Raw genomic sequence first — 17,989 nt, forward strand, 5'->3', positions numbered from 1 at the left:
GCCCTCCGATCTGCCGTGAGACCTCTTTACCAACTTGCCTCGGCCAATCCCCACATTCTACGCTCCGTGAGCACAGCTGATTACCCGCCTGTGGCTCCTCTGGGAGCAGTTCGCTTGCCGCCATGCCTACCTCCAACGCCTCAAATACTTCTTCCCCTGTCAAGCGCCCCGGTCTCGGTCGCCGTGCAGTGTCCTCCCATGCAGTCGTCACGCGCACCGCCAATCCTAATGACCTGTCGCTGTCTCACACGCAGAAGACACTTCTACATCATAAACCTCACCGCGCCCATGTTGTTGGTCGCAACCACCACCGAAACCCCTCCACCGGCAAAAACTTCAGCAAACTTCAACGATTCCAACTAGGTCCTGAGACTGCTGGGCGGCATCATCAGCGCAAGAAGTCGGCCCCCGCAACTCCAGTGGCGAGTCCAAAGGAAGGTGGACGCGTTCGCTGGGACAACACTGTGGGTGATCATTCCACCGATCCTTCCATGAAGAGAAACTATTCCACTCCTGTATTACGCCGGAATCCATCAGCTGTTGGCAAGAAAGCCTTGGTGACTGAGCGACCGACCTCCAGCACGGTAAAGAAAAAGACGGTCGGCTTTGAGCTGGGAGATGATGAGACCGACGAGGCTGAGTGGGAAGATACCACACAGTCACCCGAAAGTACGAGGCGCAACTCGGTCGTACCATCCAATCCCAGTGCAGACAATAGCACCGTTCTTGTCGATCACCTTACCTTTGTCAAGCGACCGTATCCTCAAATGCCTCGAGCAACCAGTCTCCCCGAGTCGATCACCACCAAGTTTGTTCGAGAACGCGGTGAGCGAAATGAAGATGAGGATGAGGATGATGAAGCTAAGCAGCAGGACTCGGAAGAAGAGGCTGAGGAGTCTAGTCAGCACACAGAACAAGGCGACAGAGCAACTCGTCTACTAAGCCCTACACACTCATCCAAAGCACCCCCCCGCCATGTCCTCTATCTCGGCTATGGTGAAGCCAGAAGCCAAGAGTCCTAATCCCGCATCGCGTAGTAGTGCATCTCTCAACCTGGCTGCTGGCCAGGACAACGCTCGGCGCACATTCTCTACAACCAGCATGGCCAGTATGCCGGGCTCTCACCCGCAGGCTACCTCATCCTCCATGGAAGGTGGAGTCTCGAGGTTCATTTTGAACAAGAACAGCATGCAGGCATCTTCTCGCACCGATTCAGACCCAAATACCCCCTCGTCGTTCCTCCCGCACTACCACCCTCAAACACCGCCCTCTCCAAACACTGCAGCGGCCAAATTGGCCGCGTCTCCTGCGCGGCCGCGTGGTGCTGACCTGCCTTCTCGCACACAACAGAAGCTATGGCTTCAGCGTACCGCCACCCTCAATAACTCTCCCCCTGATAACCATGGAGTGACCGCAGCAGTTCCACCGTCTGCCATTGACCCAACGTTTATTGCCGCTAGCCATGGCACTTATGACGCCGGCAGAGGGCTCAACGGCGACGGTCGAGCTGGTGGTGCAGGACACGACAGCGAAGCCCGTCACATCCGCAAGGCCTACGAGAAAACGTCTCTAGAATTGATGGTCGTGCGACGTTTTCAGTCCCCCACCGGCCAGAGCTTCGCTCGTCTTCGTCACATCATCCGAGCCAACAAGCCGGAGAAAGGATCAACTCCCGACAAATCAGTCGCCTCAACACCTTCGCTGCCCCTGGCGCAGCAAAACAAACGGCCCAATCGCCTCAGCTCCAGTCCTGCGTCCAAACCCCAATTGCGCAATCCAAACTCCACCGCTTCTGAAGATCCAGCGAAAGATAATCAACCTATCAATACCGCAGAGGCTGCCAAGTCCAACGATCCATCTCATCGCATCCTCTCCACTTCAGCCGAAGCTCCGCGTGACCTGAGCGGTGAAAATGACGAAGCATTCCAGATTAACGACAGCGCCATGCTGATCCGCCGGATGTGGGAGAGCCGAGAGGTCGCCATCCCTGGCTAATCCATGAATTTGCCCCGTGTTCTTTCTCTCGCCATTTATGTTTTATGACGGTTTGCTCTATGGTTCGGCGTTTGCATTCTGTTTTCATTTTCATTCCAGCGATCAGTTTGGACATAAGTTACCTTTGTCCTCTGCACTACACTCTTATATTGATATGATTAGCCAATGCCACACATTTACATGGTAATCACAGCCCCCTACGCCCACTATTTCCAGTAGACCCAAGACAAATTGGCTGCCTGACAGTGGCCCCAGGATATGCGCCGGCTGCTGTGAGATCCGGGGCAGGGGGCGATGGCCTGACCTGATGATTAAGCGCCAATCCTGCCCTCCTGATTTGTCCTACAAAACCCTAACTATATCCATGAACTCATACTGCAACCCTCCAAACTTCTATTTCGTATCGATTTCAGCTATGGATCTTGTCCCATTGGTAGCAGGTCAAATCCTGCACATCGTATACTATACAGTTGGAGTTATACTGGTGTTAGTCGTCCTCAATGTGATCAACCAATTCGTGTTCTACAACAGAAAAGAACCACCGGTTGTCTTTCACTGGGTTCCTTTCATTGGAAGTACAGTCGCTTATGGCATGGATCCGTACCAGTTCTTCTTTGCTTCTCGTGCAAAGGTGTGTATATCTTGTAGCACTCGATGCTTCCAAAGGGAAAGACAGCCTACTAATGAGAACACCTAGTACGGCGACATCTTCACCTTCATTCTGCTAGGCAAGAAAACGACTGTTTACCTCGGAGTCGAAGGCAATGAGTTCATTCTCAATGGAAAGCTGAAAGATGTCAACGCCGAAGAAATTTACGGAAAGCTGACAACGCCTGTCTTCGGATCTGATGTAGTCTACGACTGTCCCAACTCCAAACTCATGGAGCAAAAGAAGGTATATCTGCTTCTGGTCACTCTCCACACATCTCGTATCCAAAGCTCATAATCAACTCCCCCAACATAGTTTATCAAATATGGCTTAAGCCAAGAAGCCCTGGAATCTTACGTCCCCCTAATCGCCGACGAAACAAGCGCCTACATCAAATCATCCCCCAACTTCAAAGGCCAATCTGGCACCGTTGACCTCGCCGCCGCCATGGCCGAGATAACCCTCTTCACGGCAGCCCGCACTCTCCAAGGCGAAGAAGTACGCTCGAAAATGACCTCCGACTTCGCTGAGCTCTTCCATGACCTTGACCTCGGTTTCACCCCAATAAACTTCATGCTCCCCTGGGCACCACTGCCCCACAACCGCAAGCGGGATAAAGCTCACGGGCGTATGCGTGAGATTTATCTGGGCATTATTCAAGCGCGACGGGAAGCCGGAACAGAAGACAACGACAAAGGAAGGGATAAAACCAAAGGCACAGACATGATCTCGAATCTAATGCGCTGCGTATACCGGAATGGGACTCCAATTCCGGACATAGAGATCGCGCATATGATGATCACGCTGCTAATGGCGGGCCAACACTCGTCGTCCGCAATTAGCTGCTGGATCCTTCTCCGACTCGCGTCGCAGCCCGAGATGACGGAGAAGCTGTATGCTGAACAGATCCAGAACTTGGGTGCTGATCTCCCGCCGCTGCAGTACAAGGATATGGAGAAACTTCCGTTGCATCGTAACGTGATCAAAGAGACGTTGCGTATCCACTCATCTATCCACACGCTCATGCGCAAAGTGAAGAATCCGATGCCGGTGCCTGGGACTGACTTTGTTGTTCCGCCCTCGCACACGCTACTCTCTTCGCCTGGTGTTACGGCACGAGATGAGCGGCATTTCCGTGATCCGTTGCGATGGGATCCGCATCGCTGGGAGAGTCGGGTTGAAGTTGAGGATTCTTCTGATACGGTGGATTACGGGTATGGGGCTGTCTCCAAGGGAACGCGCAGTCCGTATTTGCCGTTCGGGGCTGGTAGGCATCGTTGTATCGGTGAGAAATTCGCGTATCTCAATCTGGAGGTTATTGTTGCCACGCTTGTGAGGGAGTTCAGATTTTTCAATCCTGAGGGGAGGGAGGGAGTGCCGGACACGGATTATTCAGTAAGTCTTTCGAAGTTCTTTTGGCTTGCGTGAATGAGGATATGTGGCTGACTTCTTTCTAGTCTCTCTTTTCACGTCCTGTGCAGCCGGCGACTGTGCGCTGGGAAGCCCGTTCATAGGGCTGGAGGAAATACTGTTAGTATTGGGTTTGGTTCTGGGAAAAAGGCGTCTGAAGTATGCATCTTGAAAGAGACAAGTCGATTATACGTTTATAAAAAAAGTAGTGTATCAATCATAGATGGTCTATCACGCTTTATATCGGTCCTTAGAAGTGACCAGCACTTTGATCAACCGCCAAATTTCCCCAAACACATTCTAAATTGATAAAAAAAGAAGACCGAACATTATGAATGAATCAAAGGGGTATGAGCAAATGTTGGGTGATCGCAAGGACCCACTGATATCGTATTTCAAGCAATCATATCTCGATGGACATTTCATAGAAGCCGAAAGTGTACAATAGGCCAACACCTCGAGTATCAAACAGCATAAGAGAAGCCAATGAGAGCTCATAGTTTTATGCATCGCTCTTGCCCCTTCCGCGTTGATTGCCACCTCCACGACGACCATTGGCATTGCCAGCAACACCTCCAGCCCGATTCTTATTCAGGTGTTTTTGAGACTGGGCTGGGGTCTGGCCATTCGGGTTCGTCTTGGGGGTTGTATGCCCGGAGCTTGGAGCCGAGACCCGTCTGTGATCTTGGGGAGTAGATCCATCACCGGGATTCCTGTTGCCTCGACGCCTCCGCTGGCCACCGCCAGCGCCAGGTGCCTTGCCGCCTCGTCCACCTTTTCCAGAGCTCGGTTCATTTGGCTCAGGGTCTACGAGTCCTTGGACACGTTTGCTTTCCTGATCCCACCACTGCTGGAACTCCTGCTCGGCTTGGATCTCTTGCATTTTATGCTTGGCTGTGGCTGCTTCACGAATCGCCTCCTTTTCGGTCTGTTGTTGGAGCAAAATGGTCGACAGAGAGTACGAGCCAGAGAGAGAATGTGACTCTATTGGATCAGGGCGTGGGATGTGACGAATTGATTGAATGGCTGGCTGTGGTGACGTCGTTTGATTGTTATGGGTTGCTGTCGAAGGTCCTGGCATGGACGGTTTCGAATGGGATGAGGGTCGTGGGTTACTTGACACACTGCGGCGTGGTGTTTGCATAGGTGTAGCCACTGGCTTTGACTTTGGCGGCGGGGTGCCAGCCACAGTCTGCCGCATAGTCATGGACCTTTGAGGTGATTTACCCGCTTCAGGAGTTGGAACGCTTTGGCCTGGCAAAGGATCGGGCTGAGGAAGCGACGCTGGAGAAGGTGCTGGCTTTTGCCAGGGGTTCTGTGGTTTATCCTTCGCTTTCTGTTGGGCAGCCAGCTGTTCTTGTATCTGTTGTTGCTGAAGTCTCTTTCTTTCCTTCTGGGAGATTTTGGGTACGAAGCTACCGCTACTTTCGCGTCGATCTGCCATTCCCAGCGTGAGATTTGATACCCGGGACTGTGATGCTTCTCCTATGATGTCTTTGATATCCTTTTTGGAGCTCGAAATCTTTGGTGAAGTCCATGGTCCAGAAGAGGGACTAGATGATGATGCCATGGCTTGTTTCCGATTCTGGACGACTGCCCTGTATTCAGACGGGGACTGTGCTAGTAGTGGGTCTTGCGGGGAAGACATCTGATTCTTCAAGAAACTGAGATCGTTCAAGGACTCGACATCTGGGACGCCTGCCCCCATAGCTGGGAAATCAGAGTATGATCGGTTTTCAGGTATGCCTTCAGTGAATTGAAGTCCACGCATAGCACCCTTGCCCTTCGAAGCACTAGGAGACATAGGCGCTTCATCGTCCATTTGAAACATGAGATCCCCAGCCGACTGCCTCGGCTTCAGCATTGGGCTACCACCAACATTTGGTGACTCTCCAGATACACTGGTCTTTGCTTTGCGCAAAGAAGGAGATGAAGTAACCTTCTCGTTAGGCGCTTGCCGGGCTCGTGCATCGTAAGTTTCGAGACGACCAAGGCGGGACTGCAAAGCCATGGCATCAATCCTTCGTTGCTTATCTGCTTCCACAGAGCTGACAATCTCGGGATATTTCTCGAAGACGTACTCCTCAGAATTGCGCCCACGGGATATGGGCCAGCATGCTAACTGATTCTCGCGGCAGATCAGATCCAACTCCCGAAGGAGGGTAGTATCCAAATCTTCAAGATATCTATTAGCGAGCATGGCCTCGAGATTGAGACAAATATATTCCAGGGCGGCATCCTTGAACTCTGTGACACAGCAGGGGGCGATGGAATTGAGCAGATAGCACACATTGCGCGTTGTGACAAAACGACCGAGCATCTTCTGACACACTTGAGATAGTCGGTCGATCATCAACTCATTTGCCACGAACATTACATCCAGCAGCAAGTCAACGAAGTCATCAAGATCATTGGTTCGGACTTCATCAAACAGCCGTTCCTCTGTATCGGCATACAGGTAACGCATGACGAATTCAAATGTAGAGCGATCAATGTGCTTCAAATCGACATGCACACTCTGATTTGGGTCTGCTTTGCGTGAATCAAGCCACCTTCCACCCGCATAACCATGGAAAAGGGTGTCAAAGAATGGACATCTCTGACACACAACTTGGCTGTGCACTTTAATTGTATCGCCTTTCAGCTGCACAATCACATCTGCGCTGTTAAATAAGAATGGGTCGTTGATGGCATGAGCCATATCCATTTTCAGGCTTCTTTGTGGCTCGACCATTAGACGTGCTGCCCGCTCCAGCGCTGACAGGCCTAGTTGCGTTGAAACCCGCATGACTTCGGTGCGAACTTGCCGGAAACGGGCCGAGTTTGCGGACGAGCTCCTTGCTAGGCGCCAAACATCGAGAGTGCCGTCTGTGTAAAGGAAAAAGACCACATTCATAACGGTCAAGAAATCAACACCTTGGAGGCAGATCTGAGGATGTCCGTCCTTCCCGTATTCAATATCAAATACATCTGGGACGGATGAATAGTATGATTGCCGGAATTCGGCCAATGCCTTTCCCAAGATTTGACTGCGGCCAGCTATAAGAAACTCGTGCACGGGAATACAAGAGTCAGATAGGGAGCTAGTTACCCAAACAGTCCCCTCGGTCCGTACAGAAAGAAATTGGCTTTCAATATCTGAGGATGAAAGTATGGCTCTTTGTATACTTTTTCCGGAGGAAAGTATAAGGGGAATATTCTGAGCGTCATCATCGAGGATAGAGTCTAACTCTTCCAGACCTGGCATTGTAAATGGGGACAACGGCAACATATCATCCCAAAGTCTGCTTTGCTCGACATGAATTTGTTCTCTTGTCACTTCACAATCACGTTGAGCGACAGCGTATGCCCCGAAGGCGTTGCTTCGCACTGCCACTGCCCGTGAGAGACCGGGTATGCGGGCAAACTTGTAATCTTTCGAGGCTCCCTCCTTATTCTTGGTCCGTCGTTCTTTTCTCCACGCAGATCCAGATGTTGTACAAATGATGATCGAACCGTCTTGCCCAACATCAACATCGCTTGCTGCCATGTACGATTTCTTAACGGACCATGCTCGAACAGGAGTGGCTAACGAATTCCGAATTTTTACAGGATTGGTTGTGGACGTTGAAGCCGAAGAGTTATCGGACTTGTTGGCTTGAACAGTGAACACATCACCTGAGCTGGATAATGCACATATAGTGTTGCCTCCACATACAATCTTGACGACACGATTTGCAGTCTTGTCGTATCGGGTTACCATGAAACTATCCCTGATAAATCTTGAGCTCACCTCCAGTGGGAATGAAAGCTTTGAATAACCATATGACGAGAATACCCAGACTTCGTGGTTCTGCAGAAGCACAGACGTAGCACGGTCGATGGCGGCCACCATCTTGATTGGACAATTGAAAAGGGATGCTCCAACGCGCCGTGGTGTCGTCTGTACCTCAAGCGAACGAGCATCGGAGTCAACCAAGCCAAGTTGACCTTCGTTCTTGCCAAACGTATAGAGGCCTGAGGTACTGAAGACCACCGAGTGGATAGACGAAGCTGCTGCGCCTATGATTGTTTCTTTCTTGAACGGGTTGAAGATCTGACGAGGAGTCGTCTGTATGGGTATATCGTTTTTGTTGCTAGTTCTCGGCAAGCCATAGCCAAGTTGTCCGAACTTGTTGCTTCCCCAGCTGAAAATCTCGCCCTGCTCTGTGATTGCCAGGCTATGATCTTGACCCAGAGCAGCCGATACGACTTTCTTGCCCTCTAGTCCACCCGTTTCAATACAAGCAAAGGTGAAACGCGTCGACTCATCTCCTGTTCCTAAGCGCCCTCCAGGTCCAAATCCACACATGAACAGATTAGCCTCAGGGTCATCAGTGATGATAGCGGTATGTAGCTTTGACATGATAATGTCTTGGAACCTCATTGGTTTGTTTGTGATCAGAGTAGGCAGCCCGGTGGATTGGCTCTTGGGAACGCTACCCTCAAGCCCTAGATGTTCCAATTTCTCTTGGTATTCACGGTAAAATCGATGCAAAAGATGCTCGGGCCGCTTCAACGTAATGCGCTCAGGAAATTGTCTGTCATCCTGGTCTCCTAGACCAAGGTTCAGATTTTTGTTGCTTCCTAATGTAAAGATTTCATCGGCGGAAATATTCACAGCCCCTTTCAGGGCAGTCCTAGGAGCGTATAACCCGTCTTCTCCGTCATCTCCAAAGTTCGAAGCAGCAGCATTGGAAGCAGCATCGCTTCCCAGGGCATCGTCATCAAGACCTGAGGTCGGCCAGTCTTCAGAGAGATGCTTGATGTCCCGGGCTCTAATGGTCGCCCCGAAGACGTCAAAGGGACTGCAACCCTCACGGTCTTTGATCTTGATCAGACCACCACTCGGATGGCTCGTATTTCCACCTTTACTGAAGTTCGTCATGTCCTGCACGTCACGCACCATGAGCGCCAGAGCAATTGTGGCGTTCCCGGCGTAAAGAGCCCGGTGCAAAGCGGTCCATCCACTCTCCCAATCCTGCGCATAGATATCGACGAGCGGAACATCCAATAAAGCGCGTGCGAATTTTGAGGCCGTAGGTTTCGTGGACGAAGCGACATGATGCAGCAGTGTGCGGCCGTAATGATCGCGGGCATTAACATCGGCGCGCGACAAAGTCGCGCTCCCGCGCGAGAAGGCCACCCGGTCAGGCACAGAGGCCCCAAGTGATGACTCAAGATTCTTCTTACTTCTCGGTGGATTCGGAGACGAGGCGATCATGGACCCGGGGCTTCCAGCCTTTGATGATGGGTTTGTCGCAGCTCCAGAGGGACCCCCGGAGCCTCCTGCAGCTCGCGGCCCCGCGAACGTCGCGTTCGCCAGAAACCGCTGGAACCGCTCGACATCATCTTGAATGAAACACTCCCAAAGTCTGTTACTCATGTGCCCGGAGTGGTCGACGCGCCGAATCTCTTATCAGACCCAATCTGAGCGTCGCCGTCACCACAGTGGGGTGAACCGCGACGGGGGAGGCTGGGTGTTAAGAGAGCTCCGGTTCAGGGGAAAGGATAAGAATTGCCGACGCTATATAGGTCGACGCGATCTCGATCTCGGTATCACAATTTTTATGGAGCGGATTTGACGCGAAATCGATTGTGGGCTCGGAGTATGCGCGTGTGGCGAAAGTGCTTTGGCGGGGCAACTCGAAAATTTGGAAGAGGAACGAAGGGTGAGCAGGTTGGGAGATGGGAGATGTATGCCTCGGGATGTCTAGATGGTTGGGAAAAGCAAGATCTCCTGGGGGTCGCACTTGTCAGAAATCCGGCCGGTTGACCCTCGATGTCATCCGTGGGTCCGCCCGCACAGTTGACGACAACGGCGTGCGGGTAAAAAGCACATACATGGTCATATCCAGTACGCAGCTGTAAATCTTCATCAATGACTCTGGGTCGTTTCGGACTCCTCTAATTGCTATAAATGAGTTATAATATGTCTCTGGGGTGAAGTATTTAGCAATTTAATCACAAGCAAGTATAGAAAATATGTATTAAAGCGTCGATTTATCAAGTCAAGAGTATGATTTCAATACTGTGGACATCTAAAGCTCATAGACTTACAATTCTTCCCAGGGATTATAATGAAAAATTAGCTTCCATGGTAGAAGTATTCGTTCAAGGAGAAGTAGTTTGGAGGAAAGCCAATAAAACCGTCCATACTATGCATGTCCATACTATACTATGTCTATATGGACGTTATCGTCCTCCAAGGAGCCCATTTGACCAATAACGACGCGCATGTCCCTCCATGCCCCCGGACGAGAGGCGAGGGTCAACCAGGGCAGACCCGTGGGGACCTGATAGGATGCGCTATTATGCATTTACGAGCTAGGCATGTATGATATTCCATTTCATTTCCGTTTTCTCATGTAGAAATTGCGTGGTGACTTGGACAGTCGGTACCGAATCAGATCTACATCGTGATCTTTCGACCAGTCTCCAGGTCCTGAATCCCTTTCTTCAGTTGCGTGCGTCTCCGGCTCAGTGCTGCATTTTCCCCCGCAATATCAGCTAGCTGGTCTTCCGTCAGGTCCGCAACAAATTGGGGCGAGGAAAGTCCAAGCGGTTTGCGTGGTCCGGTGAGCAGACAGCAGCCGGTGGCTTGCATACAGATATTATCAACGAACCGCCTGGATGCCACTGCATAGTAAGCCGCCAGAATATCATGAATGTAACGAATGGTCCGTTGGGTGTTGCTCATTGGGGCTTTGCTCATGCCCTTTATGATCTCATACTGCTCTCGGTGGCTGGTATGATAGTTTTAGCATAGTATTCTACCCATAGATTGAACGCGGGAGTCAAACACACCTTCTCTTTTGAGTCATCTCGAGGGTTTCTTGAAATTTATTGTCCAGCGTCATCAGGTTCATGCGCTCGACGTCGAGAACCATCCGGGTTTGGTCCATTGCTTCCCTGTATCTCTTGGAGAGTTCGTCAACGGGAACACTCACTAACTTGTCGCGGATTTGCTCCTCGGGACAGATAAATAGAAGGACTTCGAGAATGAATGTATGCATGATATCAATCACATCGCTGACATATCCGAGTGCGAGTTCGGTCCATTTTCCAGACTGCTTGTTCATTATGGTGCTCAGTAGCGACGTCTGGAATGTTCCCATTTCGAATCCACGTGAAGCGCGATATTGGTCCTCGATCTATACTAGGATGCTATCACCTGTTGGCTTTTTCATATGCTCCTGTTCGAAGAGAGTACCATCAATGGCGCCACAGTGATCTGAAGCATTCATGTTCTTACGAACAGGAACCTCATCGACCCTCCCATCGTCCTCGCCATCACCATTTCCGTTATTGTTGCCGTCACTGCAAGGTTCAGATTCAGTCTCAGGAACGGGCTCAGGCCCAACTTGCACTGAATTTGGCTGCTGGGCTCCTGTTACCCAATGAAGAAATTTGTACTCGAATCCATACTTTTCCATGTCGGACTTGAAAATATCCATGCGGTTTCTGACTATGGTTGCAAGTCGAGCATCTGGATATCTCTCAAACAGTTCATGTGTGCCATACGAAGTTGCCATGGCCTGCGAGACAATATCTTGAAACTTCGTTACAATGTCGAGTATAAAGCTTCTCTGCCGCTCTGGATTACCTCGCTCGGTACCAAGAGCATAGAGATCCTGCTCCATGGCCTTCAACTTTTGGCCCACCTCGGTGCGCATCTTCATATGTAGGTAGCCAGATCTGTTGAAAAACTAGTAAGATGACGTGACATGCCTTGGGGAACTGGCGACGAATTTGGGTGGTTTGCACATCTTGCAGGCGAATCTTGAGGCCAGCAATGCCAACTTTGTCTCTCGGAAGGTCCATTCCATGGGTAATCTTCGCGGAAGAATTGGACCTCGACTAAATCTCGGTCAGAGCTCTGGTCACGTAGCTGTTGCTGACCGGCATTCCGCACAACAATCCAGCCAAGCTTCAAGGAAGGGGTTTTGCCTTCCACCAAGTCGATGACATTTTCCTCGGCACCCTTATCCACCAAATCAGGTTTGGTAAATACACCCTGTGTGCGACTTCCCTCGAGATCGCACTCACGCTTCTTTTCGTGTCGGCTCTGGTGCGCCGAAAGATGATATGAGTAGCAAATCGTGTGCACAGCCCGCTGTCTCTGGGAAACGGCAATTTTGTAAGACCCTCAAGAACAGAGCTTTTCCCACTAAACTGGTCTCCCACCACAACAAGCTGAGGCAAGTTAACGTATTCAGAGAGGTTGCAAGCTAGGAGCCGATCAATCTTATTCAGCAACACTGGGTCACCGAGCCCTTGGCCTAGCAACTTTGGAGTAGAGACAACCGCCATATTTCTGGCGAGTGAGGATAGGTGAAAGCTAGAAGATTTGGTTTGGATTGTTCTGCTGAATGGGTGAGGAAGAGAGAAGAAAATAGGGATGAAGGAGGGGAGAAGAAGATGATATGAACAGAAAGAAGTGGGAGTTGAATCAGGTTTATGTTCTAGTAACCTCCCAGAATCCAACTCTCATCCTCTATATGTGCCTTTTTGAACTACCAAGTTTGGATGAAAGATATCTTCACTATGCATACCCTTCGATAAGGTTCCTCAGATCCCTTTGGGAATTCAAATATGGCGTCCTTGGGAAGTATTCTGAATTATTTTTCGCACGCTCGGTGTGTCGAATATCAATGTGTGAAATATGAGCTTCACGGCACTATTCGAATTACATCTTTTCACGTCTCAAATACATATACCACCGTGTGCTTGAAGCAGACTCAGTCATGTCTACCGTCGTATCTCAACGCACGCAATTATTTGCGATTAAGACATAATCGTACGTCGGAGGCTACGTATATATCTATCTCGTATTAGGGCATCTACATCATCACCGAGCGTGTGCTACCAGGAAGATGTTTGGTGACAAAATTCGTTAGAGGCGACACCGTGCCTACCTAGGTATCCAGTTACCCATCTACTAGTTTGAATGACCAAATTGTGTTCCTTTCAACCCTCTAACTAAGCTCGTCATTTGATATATTGATATATTGAGTTTATTGAATGTGATAGCAGATACAAAACTTGTTCACACTTCCCATCTTACTGGCCCACCTGGAGATACTGACAGAACAAGAATTTGCGGACCATTTCTCTAATTTGAATAGTCGGGTTTTTCCCACTCGAGAGGGATCACATCCAATATTCTTTTGGTTTCTTCTGTGGTACGGTCATCAATAAGCATCTTCTGGTTAATAGTTACCCTCTTTTGCTGAATTTGGACAAACCACCATGACGCCAGAGCTGCAGCTTGATCTCGAACCGCACGCATATTCTGCCTAGGTGTATTCCACTTGACTGGCAGCGAGATACAATGGTCCCCCAGCCCATGCAGTGGTTGATGGGTCATCGCCGTTCGACCAGCTTTGCACTTTTTGATTACAAAGAGCATAATCTCTTCATCGCTATAGGTACCATTTTTCACCTCCGGTGGGAGTATAACACTGACCCAGCAGTATCCCTTCCCATCGTCGCGAGGATCCGGAATATGGTGCTTTTCGGTTACGAAGGGACTCGCCTGCACACGCATCTCGCCGATTAGTATGGTAGATAAAGCTGAAATCTGACCTTTGGCAAGACAGGCCTGCGTTCTGTTAAATAGTCTCGTGTTCTTCAAAAGACAGTGCTCTATTTGTTGATAGCACCGAGTTATGACAGTACGAAAGGGCAGAAGAGGTTTATATGATAACATCTGACCTGTAATATATCGAGTCTTGCATGGAATAAAGAGAGAGAGAAAAGTAAAAGAACTTTTCCTGCCACAATGGCCTTTACTATTAACAAAGAGACCCGTTTCGTTGTGTCAAAAGTCCGACTTCACCTCGGAATGAGGATAAGCTCCAAAGACTACACCTGTATGTCAGCACCTTGCTTGTGAGGCAAGGCACCAATTGCTCAGCCTAGAGGCCCCCTTTGAAGGGAGAAAAAAAAGGATTTGGCAACTGCGCATTATCTACTTGATAAGTAGACAAAAAAATGAGGCTGACCCGATTTGAACGGATAACCTTGCGAACTGGAGTCGCACGCGCTACCGTTGCGCCACAGCCCCATGTTACAATATTCTGTGTTTTCAACTTATCTATGACCTAACACAACTTTTGTTTAATTGATCCCACAGATAAACTTGCCAATTGAGCAACGAATAAACCTCAGAGTGAATATCCGGGAAAAGCAAGCAGCGTAATAGATAATAAGTGATCTCGATAGTAACATCGTTAGCGGGTAGCTGTCTACGATAGGACTAGGTCAGATATCACGGCGTTCAAACTCAAAAGCTCTTCACACGAAGGTGGAGCCATGTCTCGGACTACCGCAGTTCGACAACTATCGATGACTAGCAAACTTTCTCGGCTTCACAGATCGAGCCGAGAATCCGGAACACCGCCGGATGTTCTGCAATGTAGGTCACAGTACGGAGGACGGAGTAGGGAGTAGGTGATTTACTCCATGCTAAACAAAGAATCAGCCCCAGCTTCTCCACTAAACGGTTCTTCACTGCAAAAATCAAGAGAAAAGCTCATGATTTCGACCACTGAACGGTGTTGAGGAAAATAGAAGAACAGGACGAAAGTCTTGGGGTCTGTCAAGATTACAAATTTGTCCAAGGCGCATAAAAAAGCTGACAAAGTACCTAGACAAGTGCCTGAACCTAAAGTTCTAGAAGAGCTGGGATGATCAACTGTGGGGTGAAACTAGCGCCTCCCCAGCCGTCATTCTGGGGTCTTACGGGTCAATAGGGAGAACTACTCCGTCTTAAGGGGAGAAACCATGAGAAAGGACCGGGGACTCAGACATCCGGGTATAACCTTATAGTATATTGTGAGTTGTGAAAATCCTTAGACCATGAGAAACGTATACTTTGTGCATCTATCTCTTCTACCCAATCGGTCTTATATCCCATTCTAACTTACACTTCTGACTAGGCACCGCCCTTACCAAAACGGGAACTGGTCATCTGCCTCTCAACGTCCTATATTAACACGAAGAATGCAACCCAAGCCCTTTTATGTGGAGCGCCAATGACAAAGTTAACGGCAGCACGTTATGCAAGTACCTGCTTCTTGCAAGATATCCTCCGCATAATGAGGGGTAACGCTAATAAAACGCCGAATTCAAGCGGTGCACCGTATAGGGATACGAAGACAGATGTGCTTATTCTGACCCAACGCGTATCCACGACGTATCCATTGCAGAAGGGGCTTTCTCCGCCATAATGTCTCATCTGCCTCGGGATATCCTCGGATCATTGCATTAGATGTGCCTGATCAGACAGGAAACAAGTTCGTGCGGGGCTGGTGTCGATCCTCCAGGTTGAAAGAATGTTGGACTTCAGCTTTCATCTCGATGTTGAACAAGAAGAAAGAGGTAAACAGATGAGTCTGTCTCTGAAAAGTTTCCTCATAGAACAATCTGCTAATTCTTGTGTTCATTCTGGGGGCTAATGATGTAGAAGTAACATATTAATATGGGGATCTGCAGAGCGTTAGACAGCTATGTCTCGGCCGGAGTAGGTAATTCCATCTTCGGGGACTAGGTGATGATCATCGCCATATTCACCAGCCTCGGTAATAGATATCAATCACATTCACAGGATGAGACCTGTCATGTATAGATCTAAGTATATAATGTGAAGATCATCCTCCCTTTTCTCGTGCAGCAGCAGCATCACAACCCTGACTCTCATAAATAGAGCAGTAAGATGGCATTGTCTATTGCGCGCATGGCGCGCCTTGCCCTGGTTGGCATGATGGCATTCACGTCGATTGCCTCCGCACTGCCTGCGTCTCCCGTCCCTCGCACCACGGTCCAGCCTCCCGATGCGGATCCGTTCTATCAGCCGGCTGCCGACTTCGCATCCAAGGCGCCTGGGACAATCCTGAGCCAACGCAAGATCAATGCCGCGTTCTTCGGCCTCGTCCCGATTGACGTGGAAGCCTATCAGCTGCTTTACCGCACAACTGCAATTGATGGCTCGGCCATCGCAACAGTCACTACGGTCTTCAAACCGAAGAACGCTAAGCTCGATCGTTTGGTCTCCTTCGCCACGGCCTATGATAGCTCTGCGACGAAATGCCAGCCTAGCTATGGCTACCAGCTCGGTGCGCCTCAGGACAGCTTGATCTCTTCGGTCGAGTTATTGATCATTCAGATCTACCTTGCTCTCGGTTATATCGTCGCTTCTCCCGACTATGAGGGCCCCGAGGCTGCCTTTGGACCTGGTCGCCTCGCAGGCATGGGTGTATTGGATGGTATCCGTGCCGTGGAGAACTTCAAAACCTTGGGTCTCGCCGCTAAACCCATGGTTGTCGGTGTCGGCTATTCGGGTGGTGCCATTGCTACCGGCTGGGCAGCCTCTCTGCAGCCCAAGTACGCGTCGGAGCTGAACATCAAGGGCTGGGTGCAGGGTGGAACTCCCTCAAACCTCACCGGCACAATGTATCAGCTTGACAATACAGCCTTCAGTGGCTTCCTCCCCGCAGCGATTGCTGGTCTCTCGAAGCCAAGTGCCTACGGTGCCGAGCTGATCCCGTTCATCAAAAAGATCATAACCCCAGAAGGTCAAAAGGCACTCGATACCGCCTCCTCAGAATGCGCCACTGGGGATCTCTTAGCATTCTTCGAGAAATCGATCCTTGACACTAGCTTCCAAAGTCTGGGCGATGCTTTCATCTTGGACCCGGTCATTCAGTCGGTGTTGGGGCACAATACTATGGGTGTCAACAAGGACGAGACTCCGACGGCACCAACCTTTGTGTACCACGCCAAAAAGGATGAAGTCATCCCCTACGACGACGCCAAAAAGATGGCTGACTCCTGGTGCAACTGGGATGCGAACGTCAAGCTTACTACTTACGCCAGCGGTGGTCACGCGACCACTGAAATCATCGCCATCCCGGATGCCATCAAGTTTGTCCAGAATGCCTTTGCTGGGACGACCAAGGCTGGCTGCCCCAAGAATACTGAGCTTGGCAGTGTTCTCAACCCGCTTGCTCTTGGTGCCAACCTTGAGCCTATTCTGGTGAAGCTCATTGATGCGCTGTTCCATCTGGGTGATCAAGACTCAAAGTTGAAGGCCGACCCCGTCAATGTGCTCAATACCAACCTTTAAGCTCATGCGGACATCAATAAATATTGGCCACAATGAGTGCTGAGGATTTATATAACGCACATTATAGGTTGCTTTCTGACAATCTTTTTGTTTTGGTCATTCAACTCTGAAGTATATAACTCTTTCAATACATAATGTTTATAATCGAATGAAGTTATGACGTTGGATCAGATATACACCATGCTCCAATGAAATATGGGGAAACGTAGGAAGATCCGAATATAAAATACGTAGATATTTATATCAGTATCAGCTGCCCTTGATACTTAATATGTACACACATCCATATGGATGTGAATATATCACGCCTTGTAAGTCGTGATCAGTGCTTATCTGTTCCAGGGTACCCTTGTCTAGGTATCCTTGCGACCGTGTTTTGTACAACAATTCTCTACCTAAATCTAAAGAGCAAGATATAAATGAACAAGAGCCTAGAATATATAGAATATAGGCAGCAAATCCCCGTGTTTACATCATCTGCGTGGCGTTCTAGGCTGACTAGGACACTCGAGACCTGTCGAGTCACCGGATGTGCGTCACAGATGAACTATCTTCATTATTACACCCCTTCTCTCTCTCCCTCTCTCTCTTTCCCTCCACATCCATCTTGTTTATCATTTCTGTTTCACTTTCTCATATATCTCTCGTTTCCCTACGCCTCACCCGGCCATTTCCTCTCAACTGCATTTGCCCGTGCGGAGAAGCTCTAGACTTGCTCCGAAGGTCCCAGGCCGGAGACAACCCTAGACCACATGCTGGGCATCCATTGTCTTATCGTGAATCATTTA

General features: G+C 49.6%; 6 protein-coding genes across 6 annotated transcripts; 3 read left to right on the forward strand and 3 right to left on the reverse strand.

Moving 5' to 3' along the window:
- Nucleotides 1-122: 122 nt before the first annotated feature.
- N7500_006026 (uncharacterized protein) lies at nt 123-1,995 on the forward strand (the record flags this gene model as incomplete). Its single annotated transcript, XM_056677170.1, is given in 2 exon segments — nt 123-996; nt 1,007-1,995. The coding sequence occupies 2 exon segments, from the start codon at nt 123-125 to the stop codon at nt 1,993-1,995; spliced, it is 1,863 nt and encodes a 620-aa protein (XP_056532170.1).
- A 307-nt stretch (nt 1,996-2,302) lies between these two features.
- N7500_006027 (cytochrome P450) lies at nt 2,303-4,158 on the forward strand (the record flags this gene model as incomplete). Its single annotated transcript, XM_056677171.1, has 4 exons — nt 2,303-2,626; nt 2,693-2,890; nt 2,960-4,039; nt 4,102-4,158. The coding sequence occupies 4 exons, from the start codon at nt 2,303-2,305 to the stop codon at nt 4,156-4,158; spliced, it is 1,659 nt and encodes a 552-aa protein (XP_056532171.1).
- A 398-nt stretch (nt 4,159-4,556) lies between these two features.
- N7500_006028 (BTB domain and ankyrin repeat protein) lies at nt 4,557-9,458 on the reverse strand (the record flags this gene model as incomplete). Its single annotated transcript, XM_056677172.1, has 1 exon — nt 4,557-9,458. The coding sequence occupies one exon, from the start codon at nt 9,456-9,458 to the stop codon at nt 4,557-4,559; it is 4,902 nt and encodes a 1,633-aa protein (XP_056532172.1).
- Nucleotides 9,459-10,484: 1,026 nt separating this feature from the next.
- N7500_006029 (uncharacterized protein) lies at nt 10,485-12,385 on the reverse strand (the record flags this gene model as incomplete). Its single annotated transcript, XM_056677173.1, has 7 exons — nt 10,485-10,818; nt 10,880-11,142; nt 11,233-11,392; nt 11,501-11,748; nt 11,795-11,932; nt 11,988-12,056; nt 12,122-12,385. 7 exons carry the CDS (start codon nt 12,383-12,385, stop codon nt 10,485-10,487), a joined length of 1,476 nt encoding a protein of 491 aa, XP_056532173.1.
- An 802-nt stretch (nt 12,386-13,187) lies between these two features.
- N7500_006030 (uncharacterized protein) lies at nt 13,188-13,622 on the reverse strand (the record flags this gene model as incomplete). Its single annotated transcript, XM_056677174.1, has 1 exon — nt 13,188-13,622. One exon carries the CDS (start codon nt 13,620-13,622, stop codon nt 13,188-13,190), a length of 435 nt encoding a protein of 144 aa, XP_056532174.1.
- Nucleotides 13,623-15,791: 2,169 nt separating this feature from the next.
- Nucleotides 15,792-17,201, forward strand: N7500_006031 (Lipase secreted; the record flags this gene model as incomplete). The annotated part of the gene is made up of 1 exon (XM_056677175.1): nt 15,792-17,201. One exon carries the CDS (start codon nt 15,792-15,794, stop codon nt 17,199-17,201), a length of 1,410 nt encoding a protein of 469 aa, XP_056532175.1.
- Between the last annotated feature and the right edge of the window lie 788 nt (nt 17,202-17,989).

Source organism: Penicillium coprophilum (assembly GCF_028826855.1).
Source record: "Penicillium coprophilum strain IBT 35676 chromosome Unknown utg000004l_segment0_segment0, whole genome shotgun sequence".
NCBI classification, from domain to species: domain Eukaryota; kingdom Fungi; phylum Ascomycota; class Eurotiomycetes; order Eurotiales; family Aspergillaceae; genus Penicillium; species Penicillium coprophilum.